At 38.6% G+C, this 16,408-nt stretch overlaps 1 protein-coding gene across 2 annotated transcripts in view; it reads right to left on the bottom strand.

Moving 5' to 3' along the window:
- Positions 1–16,408, bottom strand: part of ADAMTSL3 (ADAMTS like 3) — a 392,111-nt gene that overhangs the window by 179,979 nt on the left and 195,724 nt on the right. For both annotated transcript variants that reach the window (XM_032174471.2, XM_032174470.2), the window contains exons 7-8: positions 10,088–10,162; positions 4,094–4,251 (exon numbers count right to left, since the gene is read on the bottom strand). In XM_032174471.2, the coding sequence (XP_032030362.1) occupies positions 4,094–4,251; positions 10,088–10,162 (233 nt within the window). The remainder of the gene's footprint in view (positions 1–4,093; positions 4,252–10,087; positions 10,163–16,408) is intronic.

The following is a 16,408-nucleotide window of genomic DNA, read 5'->3' as shown; positions in this document are numbered from 1 at the left end:
TACTGTACTTAGCCAAGACTCACTACTGCTTCCTCGTGGCAACATGCACATATTGAAGAAGCAGGGCCCTAATGCAAAATACCTCTTAGTGCTATGACAAGGGTCATCCATGAAAAACAGGTCATTGAGGGCTGGGCATGGTGGCTCACACCTGTAATCCCAGCAATTTGGGAAGCTGAGGCAGGAGGATTGCTTGAGGCCACGAATTCAAGACCAGACTGGGCAACATAGTGAGGCCCTGTACCTACATACAAAAAAAAAAAAAAACGAAAAAAGGGAAACAGGTTATTCAGGAAAACAAGCATATATAATGAGAAATCCACTGGAAGAAGGAAATGTGCAATTTTCAAGAATAGTCCAACCATGAAAATACAGCTTCTTAGAGAGTAGAAAAAAGAAATTTTTTTCTCATTGGTACAGTGATATGCTAAGCTGCAAAATCTGAGCAACAATACCTATAAGACAACCTAACATCCCTTTGATGTCTACATATTTTACTCTTTATGTAAGAATACAGTAGTGTTCAACAGTACAGTTATCAAAAGCCCATGAAATAAGGTCTACTACATGAACTGCAGCAAAGCGTTTGCCTCAACCTAGCTCAGTGCACCCACGGCTGTGCTAAATTAGCACTGAATATGCAGGGCTGGTATTCACTGCCTCATCCTCTCTCAGGTTGAAGCCAGGTCTTCCATTTATAGACTAGCTTCTGTTGGTTGACTGGAATGTAAAGAGATACAATGAAACACAGGGACACAGGGCTGACTGTCATCAGTGACCTCACAGGCACTTTTAAGCTCCCACTCAAAAAGTACAGCCATGACTTGATTGTGTGACCGGCCAGGAAGAGATGAATGGAAGCAAAGAGTTCTTTATCTTAGCAACAACACAGGCTGGGAAATACTACAATGTTTGGAACCAAAAAAACAGAAAAAAGGAACTGATGGAAAAGGATACTTCCTAGAAACCCACATTATTTGGACAAGCTCCCAAGTCAGGAAAAAAACATCAGAGCCATTCTTACTTCATCATAAGTGTCTCCAATTTTGCCACATTCTCCCCCACTAAGTACACCACATCCATGAGAGACAATTGCTGTAGGTATGAAAATGAGGCTCTATTTATGCATGAGTCAGACAGTTGTATGTAACACTCTCTTTGATAAACATATTTTTCAAAACACCTTTTCAGTCTGGGGAGATCAAAAGCTTTCCAGGAGTTGAAGTCAAAGTCCAGAACTGTTTATTAAATCTGAGAGAGCCAGAACTCAGAGACAGGAACATAGAGGACTGAATATGAATGCAGACAGTGTACACCAAACATTCTGTTAAAATGTACTCTATTGGCCAGGTGCAGTGGCTCACGCCTGTAATCCCAGCTCTTTGGGAGACCAAGGCGGGTGGATCATTTGAGATCAGGAGTTCGAGACTAGCCTGACCAACACAGTGAAACCCCATCCCTACTAAAAATAAAAATAAAAAATAAATTAGCCAGGTGTGGTGGTGCATGCCCGTAATCCCAGCTACTCAGGAGGAGGTTGCAGTGAGCCGAGATCGTGTCACTGCACTCCATCCTGGGTGACAGAGTGAGACTCTGAAACACACAAACACACACACACACACACACACACTTTTTAAATGTACTCTATTAAGAGGTAAGTACATAACTTGGGCAAGAAGGTGTAAAGTAATTTTTAATTATGCACATGATATGTGAATTCATTCTTCCATTTACTTTTCATTATTTTTTTTTTAATTATTATTTTTTTTTTTTGAGATGGAATCTTGCTCTGTTGCCCAGGCTGGAATGCAGTGGTGCAATCTTGGCTCACTGCAACCTCTGTCTCCTCGGTTCAAATAATTCTCTTGCCTCAGCCCCCTGAGTAGCTGGGATTACAGGTGCGTATCACCACACCCGGCTATTTTTGTATTTTTAGTAGAGACGGGGTTTTGTCATGTTGGACAGGCTGGTCTCGAACTCCTGACCTCAGGTGATCCACCCGCCTTGGCCTCCCTAAGTGCTGGGATTACAGACATGAGCCACCACGCCCAGCCACATTCTTCCTTTTAAACATTATTTTAAGAATTAGATATTACAAAATGTTATCCCCTCTAAAATAGTCACTGTTGTTTTCAGTGTTTCCATTCTGAAATGTATCCTTCCAAATTATTTTTAAAAATATACATATACATATATGTGTGTATACATACAAACTCATAGAAATACGCAGTTTATGTGTGTTTTTATAAATGGTATCAATAAACAATATATTGTTAAGATCTACTGATGCTGATACTGTAACCAAACAATATCTTGAAATACTAATCTTTGTGGGTACTTTCCTCATTTCATAATTGTATTAATGTCTCCTTTTCAGTCAAGGACCTCCAAGTTGACTTGAGAAGAATACAGATTCTCTGAGTAGTAATTAAAAGAGAACAAAAACTCTGTGTGTGTGTGTGGGCGGGGGGGTGTATATTTTCTACTTGAGAATCACATAGGAAGGCCCTAAGGAGGGCAAGGAAAGCATAGAATTTATGCCATAACAATAGACCAGAGAGAGACTTTTAAAAAAAGGTAATTATGGCTTCCCCAAAACCTTTCATAATATGACTGTCTAAGAAGACTATTGGATCAATGCTTTAAGGATATGACACAGAAGTCAGAAACATAAATGTCTGTGGAGGCTAGGCAGATGATATAAATGCCCGGATCAGGATGAATGGCAACCAACCACTTACACCTTTAGTGTTAGGGACACAATACATAGTGGTGTGGACCATGGCAGACCCGAGACTGGAAGGCAGCTGTTCCCCAGTTAGAGTCACTTATTGCTATTGTAAAATGCAAGCTCTTCCCATTTTTACAGAGAAGCAGAAAAAAAAAATCTGATCTTTTGATGTAAAAATCTCTCAATTTTTAAGTGTTGATTATTCAAAATCCAAAGTTTCAGAAACAAAACAATACACTGTGCAGGCCAACACTTGGCCGGTCCCACTGCAGGCTGAACTTGTATCTTAGGGATTGGGATGAGTTAGCAACTCTCATCTACCTCCGTGCATGTTCCTCTGCTGACACAACTGATGTCTTAGTGAAACATTCCATGACAAATTAATATGTAGAACACAGCTTTTTAAAGCTAAAGGGTTTTTTTCATACAGAAAAATATAACTGGTAATTGGGGCTATTTTCTAGCTTCCATTTACATTTTGGAATGGGTTTCTGAAACAGGATATGGCAAAACCACACACTGAACTATCTTTTTTATTTCTTAGGCATTTTCAGATTTATCAGAAGAGTTTCAAACTGTGTCACCTTGGAAATATATTGGCCACTATACTTCATGTCCTCTGAATGATGGAAGATGCCCCAGCAGTATCCAGAGAGGGGACATAGGCTCATGGTTCCAGAGAAGAAGAGTTCTTCTGAAGGTACCTTGTGACAAGTATCTGTCATAGAACATCTGGGGAAGCAAATCCTGATCTTGAATCAGCCCACTGCAAGACTGCATGTTCTAAGGGCTGAAGGTTGAAGTAAAGATGCCTTAAGGATAACTATCTTAAAGGAGGGTAAGGAATGAGCCCCTGTTGTCTCTGCTCTCCTTTGCAAGACATGCAGCGGCACAATACTGGTTTAGGATATGGTGCATTTAACCATCGGCCGTTTTCACCAAACTCTATCTAAAACTGAACACAGCTACTCGGGAGGTTGAGGCAGAAGGATCACTTGGGCCCAGGAGTTCAAGGCTATGATTGCAGCTGTGAATAGCCACTGCACCAGCCTGAGCAACACAGGGAGACCCTGTTTCTTAAACCAACAAACAAACTGGACAAAGCAACCAGAGATTATAAATACAGAATCAATCCTTCCCCCATAAAAGTGAAGTTTGTTTTTTAACTGTTAGGGTTAGGAGCAGAAATTTAAGAGTGCTGAACAATTTTTAAGAATGGACTGCCAAGATGGAAATATTGATGACACATGCTCTGTATAAAAAACAATGATTGATGACCTCTTGCTAAACAAACTTATTGTTTTAAAAATCAAGATGTTCTGGGATTCAGGTACATGAAGCTTATGAAGAGGATCATCCTACCTTGAAGATGAAATCAGCCATCAGAGGTCCTGGAATCTTAAAAGTTTGCCTCTCGGAGCCCCTCTGAAATTCCACTGTTGTGTTTTCTATGACAAAGATGCCGGGGCTGTTAAAGCTGTGTTCTCCTTTGCTTCCTTGAAGTGTTTTTGATTCAATAACTAAAATTAAAATATACAATTCAAATAAGAAACAATCTTAAAGGTATTTTATTACAAAAGACATTTTAGCAAGTACAATGTCAGTATATGATATCAAAACAATGTCAAAATAGCCACTCAGTTTACAAACATTAATTGATATTGGTGGAATAGATACATCAGATTTTTAATTGCCCATAAAAAAGGAGCTAACAAGGGTGCAGGTCCAAATAATTCTACTCAATTCTTTGGAGCCATTTCTAGCATAAGGGGAAAGAGAAAACTTTTCTTTCTTTATATGTTTTCATGATTTAGCTAATACTCAAAGTAAAGCTATGTTCACTCATTTTATTACTTGTTCAAAAGATCTTATGCCTACTCTTTCAGATAAAAATCACAGCAAATTTCAAATTTGCTTTTTATCAAGCAAAACTTTTGATTTTGAAATAATTCTAGATTGACAGGAAGTTGCAAAAATAGTAGAGAGAGGTCTTTTGTAACCTTCATTCCCTTTTGTCTAATGTTTACATGTTACAAAAGTATAGTTGAATATCAAAACCAGGAAATTGACACTGGTACAATATGTGCATATAGTTCAATGCCATTTTATCACCCACCACCACAATCAAAATACAGAACCACTCCATTGCCACAAAGACCTCCCTTGTGCATGAAACACCTTTATTCGAATTTGCTTTCACATGAACAAAAGTGCTTTTAAGATTTCCTACAGAAAAAAATGTTTGCTTATCACAGTTTAAACAAAAAAGCATTTCTACTTTATTTAAATTTCTGTCTTTCCTCCCTCTTTCTTTTCTTTCTTTTATTTTCTAAGTGTCACCATACTTAGTAGATCTGGTTTCATGTTGAGAGAGGCAATAAAAAATGTATATACAGCTAGGTTCTGGGGCACCTGCATTTCTGGTCCCGTATTTTTCTCTAACTTTCTGCCTTGGGTTTTCATTGCCTCATACCTAAAATGAGGAGTCAGAGCAGACAATCTCTCAGGTCCAACTCTATTCTAAAACCCACACTTGATTCAATGACATCATACCAGTCTTCAACAATCTCAAACAAAGAACACAGAAGAACCAAAACTCCGTCGAATGTCAAAAATGGAAAGCTGATAAAATGCGACAAAATCGTCCGGCATTAGGGAGCTTCCATCCAGAGCCTGCTGGGCTTTGGTTGTTTTCATTTGCTGGATTTTTCTCTGTCACTGGAGCAGCTGCAGGAATTCAAATGCCCTGGACAGACTGCATAACAGGCATTAGGAGACATCCCTGATTATCCCTGACAGGCAGGCTGGGAACTTTTCTGGGAAAATTCAAAGGCTGGACACGAGCTACTTGATCTGGAGGAGTCATTAGCGGTCGAAGAATAATGCTGGCTACTTTCAGGCATACAAAACCCCAACCACTTTGGCCCTGATCTCCATGACCGCAATAGATTTTTGGAAAGTGTGAGATTAAATTCATTTCCTAGTTCCAATGAAGATATAAAACTGAGTGTTATAAAGTGAGTTGTCAGTAAAAATGAAATGGGGAACTGGAGATAGTAAGTGGGCCCTACAGTGGATGTCTCTAAAGTCAATGAGAAAAAAAAAAAAGATGGGTATTAAGAGCATTAAGGCAATATCAAGATGCAAAATGAAGTGGAACATAACGCATCCTCACAGAAGGCATGCAAAATACAAGTTTCTAGACACTGATTTAGCATGAAATGACTTGATTAAATTCAAGTAGCGTGCAATGGATTCCGCGGCTGTGTTGGGGTAGTAATTGCTTTACCATTGTGCTAACCTTCCGGACCACAGTGTTCCAAGTTGCAGATCGGGATGCAGAATTGGGGCAGAGGGTGTAAAAATCTGGGAAGGTGATCTGGGAGGAAGGGAGGACCAGTTGCTATGATATCCATTCCCTAAACCATAGGCCAGCATTTTTGTTAACTTGGTTTTGATATTTTGTTTTTAATACAGAATCTAGCCACTATTTTAACAGTGTCTAAGAGTCTCAGTGACATGGATATAAAAACACAAGTATCAAAAACAATTTTCAAGTTCACATAAATTACCCAAACCACTCTGCTTCTCCACTAAATGGTACGCTTATTGTAAAATATTTTTAATTTGAGTATTTCAAAAGGCTTCCAGTTCTCTAAAGCACAAACACTGGTTGCCTATGTAGGAGGCAGAAAGCAGGTGTTTTGACCTCACTTGTGTAAATGGGTAAGCAGAGTCAAAGGTGGGTGAAGAAAGACTGGTGAAGTGATTTGGTGAAGGTGGAGTTTATGGACACAAACAATTCTGATAATCTGGATTAACAAAGCCATTGTGCCAAATCCACAGCAAGGTGGAGGCCGATGCAGTTCTTTAAAAGTTGTCATTTCTATTGGTGGCAAACTTGCTTCTCCTTTGTGCTGGTGCCTCTTAAAAATAAATGACAAAAAAAAGGAGTTTGTGGTGTTTCAATCAACAATTCAGATGATGTATTGACTTATGGATACCTTTAAGTTTTTATTAATTTCCACCATTTCCCCATATTTACTGCAGCCCCATGTTGTTCACAATGTGTGATTCATGGCTAATGAGAGCTGCATGCACAAGCCCTTCGGTTCTCAGAGGTTTCACTGACCTTCTGTGGTTTCCGCAGCAAGGTGGTTAGTGTGTAGGAGACCCCAGGAAGCCTATAAACATCCCCACCAGAATTAAGGGAAGAGAGCGTGAGCCTTCTTTCCTGCTGCCCACGGCCCAACTTCTTTCTCCTCTCCAGACTTAACATTGAGGGGAGGGAGGGAAGTGTTGAGGAAGATATGATAGGTAGTCTCAAAAAGAGTAAAAATTAGAAATCACAACTTTCTTGTATCCCAAAATCTTCACAACTCAGGTCTCTAGTGATGCCTTTAAATATTTTAATCCACTATTAGTTATTTGTAAAAGAAATTATGCCTAGAAAATGATGAATGCTTCTAATTGCTTCTAATTGAGGGATTTGCACTGAGAAGTATCAGTTCAGGCTTCTTTCAAAAAAGGCAGGGTCATGGTAACCATCCCCAAGAGGTCTCCCTAAATTCTAAAGGCCATGAAAGTACTGTCAGGTAAATGTGGAATGAGTGTTCAGCATGGCCAACATAGTTATAAATACATCAAACTTCTATGTACAGTAGAGCTGTTATTTCTATAGTATATGCTAATTTCATTCATGTCAATTTCCTTTGATTGGTCATTAGGTACTGTATCCATGCTTATATTTATACACCTCTATATATGGTCCTCAGATAGGGCTTAAAGGAAAAATATTCTTCCAGTTGAATTGGAGGTTTTTGGTTTATGACCTCTTGGCTTCTTAAGTTTATTGCTAGTCAAACACATTTAATGCTAAGGTTTTGCTACAATAAAATCTGTTTTGCAGGGATCTGCTTATTGCTTCTATTTTTGAAGGGATGCACTCCTGGAAAATTTGGGGCTGTGTGCTCCCCATAATGCTGTGGCCAGGCTTGGGACAGGACTGGAAATTCAGGATCTAAACAAACACCTCTAGGCAGTACGTAAGATGGATATTCTGTAATTAAAATTCATTCCACAGAAAAGAGACTGATATTAATGTTGCTGGGCATTCTCAGTTCTTAGTAATGCAGTCTTTTGGATAGTTATAGTTAACGTGGATGTTAAAAGAATGATTTATTACTGCAAAATAAGCTTCATTTCAGAAATATCTCTTTTACAAATAAAAATTAAGAAAAAAGTTGCATAAATCCAGAAAATAAAACCACTTCTATATTTAGATATTCAGAAATGTTAACTAAGTCTTTTGTAAATGAAGCCAGTTCTATTCATCAGTAAAGAAGGATAACTTTCCGAAATACTTCTACTGCCAATTGTGAGATTGTTCAGAAAGGGAAATAGTCCAAGCAACAGATTTGTCACTCTTGGAGAAATGGGAACATTTTTGAGCCCTGTTCTTGGATGAGTGCCAGTCTTGAATATAAAGTTATGTTGAATATGCCAGAACATATACACATAAACGAATTTTTGCCTCAAAGTGTTCACCTTTACTTACTCTGTTTACTTATTGTTTTTACAATTTATAAAACTATTTTTGGAGCGAATTTTGGGGAATGTCCTTTAATATCATGAGAATATCAAGACCATTCACTACATTTTAATGCATCTTTTCCATACATAATTTGCATGCCATAAACTTTGCCCTGTTAAAATGCATAATTTAATGGTTTCAGTATATTCCCAGAGTGAAACCATCACCATCATCTATTTATTATTTCAAACTCATAGTATTCTGGGAAACCAGTCAGCCTTCAGGGACCCCTAGATGAGAAGCTGTGATGTGCTAGCAGCAAGGCTTGTTCTGATCAGCCATATTCACTGATAAGCTTTTGTATTTTAAATTTTGTTTTGTTTTGTTTTGTCCCACTTTGCTGAAATCTCCAGAACATTCCCAAATCTTACTTTACTCTCCATATATTATTACTATTTTAGAAACATGGTCTTCCTGTGTCACTCAGGCTGGAGTGGCAGATTGCAGTGGTGCAATCAGAGCTCACTGCAACCTGGAACTCCTCGGCTCAAGGAGTAGCTTGGACTACACACCTGTAGTAGCCAAGCTACTCCTTGGACTACCTCAGCCTCTTGAGTAGTTTGGACTACAGGCATGCACCACTATGCCTAGCTAATTTTTTAAAAAAATTTTTGTAGAGATGGGGTCTTCCTGTGCTGCCCAGGTTTGTCTCAAACTCCTAGACTCAAGTGATCCTCCTGCCACAGCCTCTCAAAGAGCTGGCATTACAGGCGTGAGCCACCACACCCAGCCATCCTATACAAAAATAGTTTATTTGACATAAAATTTGGTTTTTATTCTCCCATGAGGGGATTGATCTTAAACAGGTAAATCTCCCATTGGCATATGAGAACAGAAAAATTCAGGGTACAATACAGATAATTTCCCTGGTTATATAGACTATTTTGCCCACTACAAAATAGTTGGGGGTACCCAACAGGGTACCACCACCCCCAAGAATGGAAATAAAGGAAAATCTTGAGTTCCTTCAAGAGAAATTCCAGGCACCTAGCTAGCCTTGAGAAGTAATGAGCAACTTCACAAGCAACAAGGTAATAGTGGATTAAAACAATAGCCAAAAAAAGTTAGAGTCACAGGATGTATGGTTCCCCATAGAAACTAAAGATAACATTTTAACATATGTCCCTGAGCAGTTTTTCAGGAAATCTAGATCCCCACCAAATGGATCCACTGGCACAGAGACCTCCAGTAAGAGGGAACTGAGGCTGAACTCTGACTGCCTTTCTTTGTCCTACATTTCTTCCTGAGGCACCTGGAGGAGATCACACCCAAGGGCCAGATCTGACATTCTTTTCTGCTGACTCCAAGTCTTTAGGCAAAACTTCCCTTTCTTAATCAATTGCAAATCAGAAAATATTTGAATCTACCTATGGTCTGTAAGCCCCCACTTCAAGATATTCCACCTTTTCAGGTCAAACCAGTGCATAGTCTCCATGCATTAATTTGTGACTTTGCCTGTAACTTCTATCTCCCTGTCTTTAAAAATCCTTACATGTAAAACATCAGGGAGTTCAGGTCTTAGGCATGAGCTGTTTGATTCTCCTTGCTTGGTGCTCTGCAATAAATGCCTCACTATCTCTGGTTGCAAATCCTAATGTCAGTGTTTAGCTTTGCTGTGCCAAGTAAGTGGACGCAAGTTCGGTAACATTACCCATTAACTTTTTTTGCTTGTTGGTTTGGTTTGTGGGTTTTTTGTTTTTTGTGGTTTTTGGCTAACTGAACTTTCAGGATATTAAAAAATGTTAAGATTAAATTCTACTTACAGAGATGGGCAGGTCCTTTCACTGTAATTCTCACACTTCGACTTCCCAAAGGAACAGCGATTACATTTTCTTCTCCTGGGAAAGAACAGAACACAACTGCAATAAAACCAGTACACTAAAGGCCCATGAAAATGAGCAAGTCAATCAAAACTGGGGGCGTCTGCAAAATATTCTTTTTTTTTTTTTTTTTGAGACGGAGTCTTGCTCTGTCGCCCAGGCTGGAGTGCAGTGGCGCAATCTTGGCTCACTGCAAGCTCCGCCTCCTGGGTTCATGCCATTCTCCTGCCTCAGCCTCTCCGAGTAGCTGGGACTACAGGCGCCTGCCACCACGCCCGGCTAATTTTTTGTATTTTTAGTAGAGACGGGGTTTCATCATGGTCTCGATCTCCTGACCTCGTGATCCGCCCGCCTCGGCCTCCCAAAGTGCTGGGATTACAAGCTTGAGCCACCGCGCCCGGCCAAATATTCTTAACTATATTTCATTTCTGTAATCCTAGCACTTTGGGAGGCCAAGGTGGGCAGATCACTTGAGGTCAGGAGTTCGAGACTAGCCTGGCCAAGATGGTGAAACCCCATCTCTACTAAAAATACAAAAATTAGCCAGGTGTGATGGCGTGTGCCTGTAGTCCCAGCTACCTGGGAGGATGAGGCAGGAGAATTGCTGGAACCCAGGAGGTGGAGTCTGCAGTGAGCTGAGAATGTGCCACTGGACTCCAGCCTGGGCAACAGAGTGAGACTCTGTCTCAAGAAAAAAATAAATAAATCTTTGGAAATCACCAACTATGTGTAAAGCAGATGAATATTACATAATTTCATTTAAATACACTCTTAAATAACATTAAAGAAACGTTTAAAGTAAATGCACTGCTTACCTCAATTGCCTTTACTCTCATGGCCCAGTCCATGTGCTTTGATGAGGGTGTGCAAACTGTGCCCCCTGGGCCAAATCTAGCCACACCTCTTCATTCATTCATTTAAGGCTGTTTATGCTCTTCAAGGTAGAATTGAGTTGTAGTAATGAAGATCATATGGCTCAATAAGGCTAAAATATTTACTGTACTATCTGGCTTTTCACAGAAAAATTTCATGATCCTTGGCCTAGACAATTACCTACTGGAAATCCTGGTCCTCATAGATGTTTTTTCACACTGCTACATACTCTGATAATTTAATTTTTGTGCTCACATAATAATCTAAGCTCATATATGATATTTTATCTCACTAGTCCCCTATCTGAACATTGTCTGTTTCTAAATGAAACTTGAATATTATCAATGATACGAATTACTTCAAGCAGATGTTTTTGTCTAACTTACACAAAACAATCTTTTTTGGATAAACTCTCCAGAGTGAAATCAGTGAAGCAAAGGATATCGATATATTGACTGACTAGTTTGCAAGTTTTTATTAAATAGAAATACCTGTTTATTATTAAAAATTAGAAAATGCAGATAAACAAAAATACAAAACAAATATTTTTCTAATCCTATTGCCCAGAGATAATCATTTCTAACACTTTGATGAATGTCTATTCCAGATTTTTCGTTTGTTTTTAACATGTATACATGTAAAAGGAAAGACTGAACCATACCTAAATGTCCATCAATATGGGAAAGATTACATAAACAAGAACATCCATACTAAGGAATACTCTACAATTGATAAAAGTAATGATAAGAAGCTATATGACCGGATGTGGAAAGCCTGCCAATATATACATTGAAGACTTTAAAAAAGGAAGGTTAAAAAATAGGGCACTGGTATATTGGATATGACACTAAAAGCACAGGAAACACATGAAAAAAGACTAAATTTGGCCAAATCAAAATCAAACCTTTGTGCACAAAAGGACACTATGAACAGAGTGAAGAGGCAACCCACAGAATGGGGGGAAACATTTGCAAATCACATCTTGGAAAGGGGTTATTATCTAGAATATATAAAGAATACTTGTAACTCAACAACAACAAAAGCAACCCATTCAATAAAAAGGACAAAAGGACTTGGATTTCTCCAAAACAGCTATACAAATGGCCAATAAGCACATGAAAATGCTCAATATCAATAATTATTAGGGAATTGAAAATCAAAACCACAATCAGGTACCACATCACACCCATTAGGATGAGAATTATGCAAAAAAAAAATGACAAAACAAGCAGAAAATAACAAGTATTGGTGAGGATGTGGCGAAAAGAACCCTTGTGAACTGGTGGTGAAAATGTTAAATGGTACAACTGCCATGGAAAATAGTATGGCAAGTCCTCAAGATATTAAACATAGAATTACCATATGATCCAGCAATTCCACCTCTAGGAATATACCCAAAAGAACTGAAAGCAGGGACACAAACAGATATTGGTACATTCACAATCATGGCAGCATTATTCCCAATAGCCAAAAGGAAGAAACAACTTAAGTATCTATCTATGGATGAATGGATAAGGCTGTTTTTGTTCTACAAGGGCAGAATTGAGTCATGGTAATGAAGACCATACAGCTCAATAAACCTAAAATATTTACTGTGCTATCTCGCCTTTCACAGAAAAAATTCGTGATCCTTGGCCTAGACAATTACCTACTGGAAATCATGGTTCTCACAGTTGGTATATACCTACAATGGATTATTATTTAGCTTTTTTTTAAAAAAGGAGGGGGCCAGGCATGGTGGCTCACATCTGTAGTCTTAGCAGTTTGGGAGGCCAAGGCAAGAGGATGGCTTGAGCCCAGGAGTTCGAGAACAGTCTGGGCAACATAGAGAAACCCAGTCACTACCAAAAAATTTTATAATTTTTTTTTTTAATGTGGGTATGGTGGGTGTGTGCCTGTAATCCCAGCTACTTGGGAGTCTGGGGTGGGAGGATCACTTGAGCCCAGGAGGTTGAGGCTGCAGTGAACTATGATCAACCCATTGCACTCCAGCCTGGGTAACACAGTGAGAGCTTGTCTCCGGGAAAAAAAAAAAAAAAAAGGAAAGGAAATGACGCATACTACAACATCAGTCATTTTAAGGACGCTAGCAAATAGCTATCGTTTTGAAAACTGGTAAGTAAAGAAAAGATTAATGCATTCATCATGCTTTGTTGTTTTTCTTGTTTTGTTTTGTTTTTGTTTTTTGAGACAGGGTTCACTCTGTCACCCAGGCTACAGTGCAGTGGCCTGATCTAGGCTCACTGCAGCGTCTACCTCCTGGGCTCAAGCGATCCTCCCAACTCAGCCTCCTGAGTAGCTGGGGCTACAGTTGTGTGCCAGCATGCCTGGCTAATTTTTGAATTTTTTGTAGAGACTAATTTGAACAAACAAGCAAAAGTGATAAAGACTTCTGAAAAATCCTCTCCTCCATAAAATCCATAAAAACACCAGCAAAAATGGTCAGAACCAACATTTTTAAAACTCTGGAAATTAACCAAAGGCTTGCAACAATGAGCAATAATTATTAAAGAAAAGCGCTCAGTAAGAACAGTGAGCTTTGTAGCATGCTAAGCTGCCTATTTCCATCTCTCCCCATTCTCCACCTCCATGGTAACCTTGAAAACGACGGCCCATAATCACAGTGCAAACCAGCAGCCTGGCAGACTCTGCAGGGGTAGAATGGGTTTAGAGCTCCTTCAATGCCCAATTCCCAATTATTATTTGACCTGTGTAGTGGTTCCCTGGAAGACTTCACCCACAAAGCTGTCTTTGGTTTACCTAACTGGGAGTTTGCCCAGTGTAAACAGCTTTTCCCCAGGAGGCATTTGTCCAAAACAATCAGAGATACTTGTTTAACATTGAGGCTGCATGAGGTGGTGGATAACAATTGGGGAAAACAATAAGCTAACCAAAAAGCTGGGAATGAGATGTGCACAGGTAGCTTTGAAAAACTCCAACATATTCCTGAAAATCTAGAAGACCGCATGTCTATGTGGGGCTCTGCATATGCCAGAGCTTTGTGCATGCCCAGAAACAACCTGAGAAGGTCCTAAGCTGTCATCTATGGCTAACCTACAGACTCTGAGGAAGCAGGAAGTAAAGGCTAGAACAAAGTTGCCAACTACCTTGGCTGAGTGTTGAAGGTGTAACCCAACATAGACACATATGTACACACACACACAGACACATACACACACAAAGCCCACTAAAAATAACCAACTCTCCATGAAAAAACCAGGTAACGCCGGGTCTGGAGTAGGGAAAATTCAAGGTGGGCTTGGAACACCTGTTGCTCTAGAAACCAAGGCAATGTCTAAAATTCAATGGAATTATGACGAAAGAAGACAGTTTAAAGTGCTCCCACTGGCTACATTTTGGACAATTTGAAACCCAAAAAGACTATTGTCAGTAATATATAAAACATTAAATAAATAAAAATCTCTGCATACAGAGCGAGAAATTTAAAAATAGAAACCTTTTTTTAAAAACAGAAGAATGAGTGAAGAAGGAATGATAGAATTAGAAAATAACCGTTTGCAACTCTCCGTGTTAAATACTGTTTCAGGCAAGGATCATCAATGTACACTAAAGCCACGGTGTGAAAGACTGTTGCAAGACAGAATATTTACACCTTGTCAAGGCATCACTCTGCAGATTTCTTACAGGGAAACATGGATCTATACAACAGAGTATGTGTAGTTCACCACCTGTGTGAGTAATACTGGATCAAGCTGACATCATCAACTTCCTGATATGATGCAACATAAATCACGCATCACTTTTGATGTGCTGCTGCCAAAAATGTTCAATCCAATTCTAATTAAACCTAAGACCTTACTGATCAATTCACAGGAATTATGTGAGGGAGATCAACAAATTAAATGGAAAACGATCAGACAAATCCAGAATATGGGACATGCTACAATACAACTGGAATGAACTCTTTACAAAGTCAATACAATGAAAAAATAAGTGCACTAAAAAAAAGAGACTAAAGAGATAGAAAAACTAAATGCAATGAGTGAGCCTTGACCAGTTCAAGGGGAAAAACAACTATAAAAGGAGAAATTTTAACATAGATTGGATATTAGATAATATTTAGAAATTATAATTTTTTAGGTGTACTAGTGAAATGATGTTATAAAGAAGATCCTTATTTTTAGAAGAGTCATGCTAAAGTACTAATACTTAGAAGTAAGTGTTGTGATGTCTGTAAATTAACAAGAGTCAGCTAGCTAGTTGGATGGAGGAATTAGATAGATAGATAGATAGATGATAGATAGATAGATAGATAGATAGATAGATAGATAGATAGATAGATAGAAGATAGATAGATAGATAGATAGATAGATAGATAGATAGATAGATAGACAGATAGATAGATAGAGAGTGATAGGGATAATGAATCAATGTAGCAAAATGTAAGTAATTATTGAATCTAGTTGAAAAAATGTACAGTAGTTAATTGTGTTATTTTTATCAACTTTTATGTATGCTTGAAAATTTTACACAGTACAATTTTGGGGATGAAACTACATTCCAATGTCACTAGCGTCTATTTGATACCAAATTCCTAAGTAAAATATTTGAAAAGAAAATTTAATCATAAATTTGAATTATACACTATATACAAATGAAGTTTACCCAACAAATGCTAGCATTGCTCAAATTTAGGAAACCTACTAATGTAATTTACCATATTAATAGATAAAGTAGATAAGTTTGATTACCTCAAATAAGTTTCCAGCATTTAGTAAAATTCAGTCATTATTCCTGATAAAAATTCTGTATATAAAATAAATGTTTGTAACACCATTTACAAATGCAAGTCATGATTAATATGCTTAATGCTTAAACATTAGAAACACTGCTGTTTAATTGGGGAAATGATGGGATATCAGTTAGCACCATATGACTTAAGGGTTTTTAAAAGATTAGCCAAGGTAATTAGGCAAGAAAAAATAGTCTAAGCATTAGAAATCAAAAAGAAATTAACATTAAAAAATTATTAGATTTTAGAAATACCAAGAATAATCATTTAGAAAAATAATGGAAGAAAATGCCCCATTTGCAATGGCTAGAGAAAAGATGGAATATGTTGGAATGAACTTTTAAAAAATGGGCACAACCGGCTGTGCGCGGTGGCTCATGCCTGTAATCCTAGCACTTTGGGAGGCTAAGGCGGGTGGATCACCTGAGATCAGGAGTTCAAGACCAGCCTGGCCAACATGGCGAAATCCCGTCTCTACTAAAAAATACAAAATTTAGCTGGGCATGGTGGGCGCCTGTAATCCCAGCTACTTGGAGGCTGACGCTGGAGAATCACTTGAACCCAGGAGGCAGAGGCTGCAGTGAGCCAAGATTGCGCCACTGCATTCCAGCCTGGGCGACAGAGTGAGACTCCATTTC

Source organism: Hylobates moloch, unplaced genomic scaffold, assembly GCF_009828535.3.
Source record: "Hylobates moloch isolate HMO894 unplaced genomic scaffold, HMol_V3 SCAFFOLD_14, whole genome shotgun sequence".
NCBI classification, from domain to species: domain Eukaryota; kingdom Metazoa; phylum Chordata; class Mammalia; order Primates; family Hylobatidae; genus Hylobates; species Hylobates moloch.
Note: the sequence above shows the minus strand (reverse complement) of the source record. Positions and strands in the feature narration are given on the sequence as shown.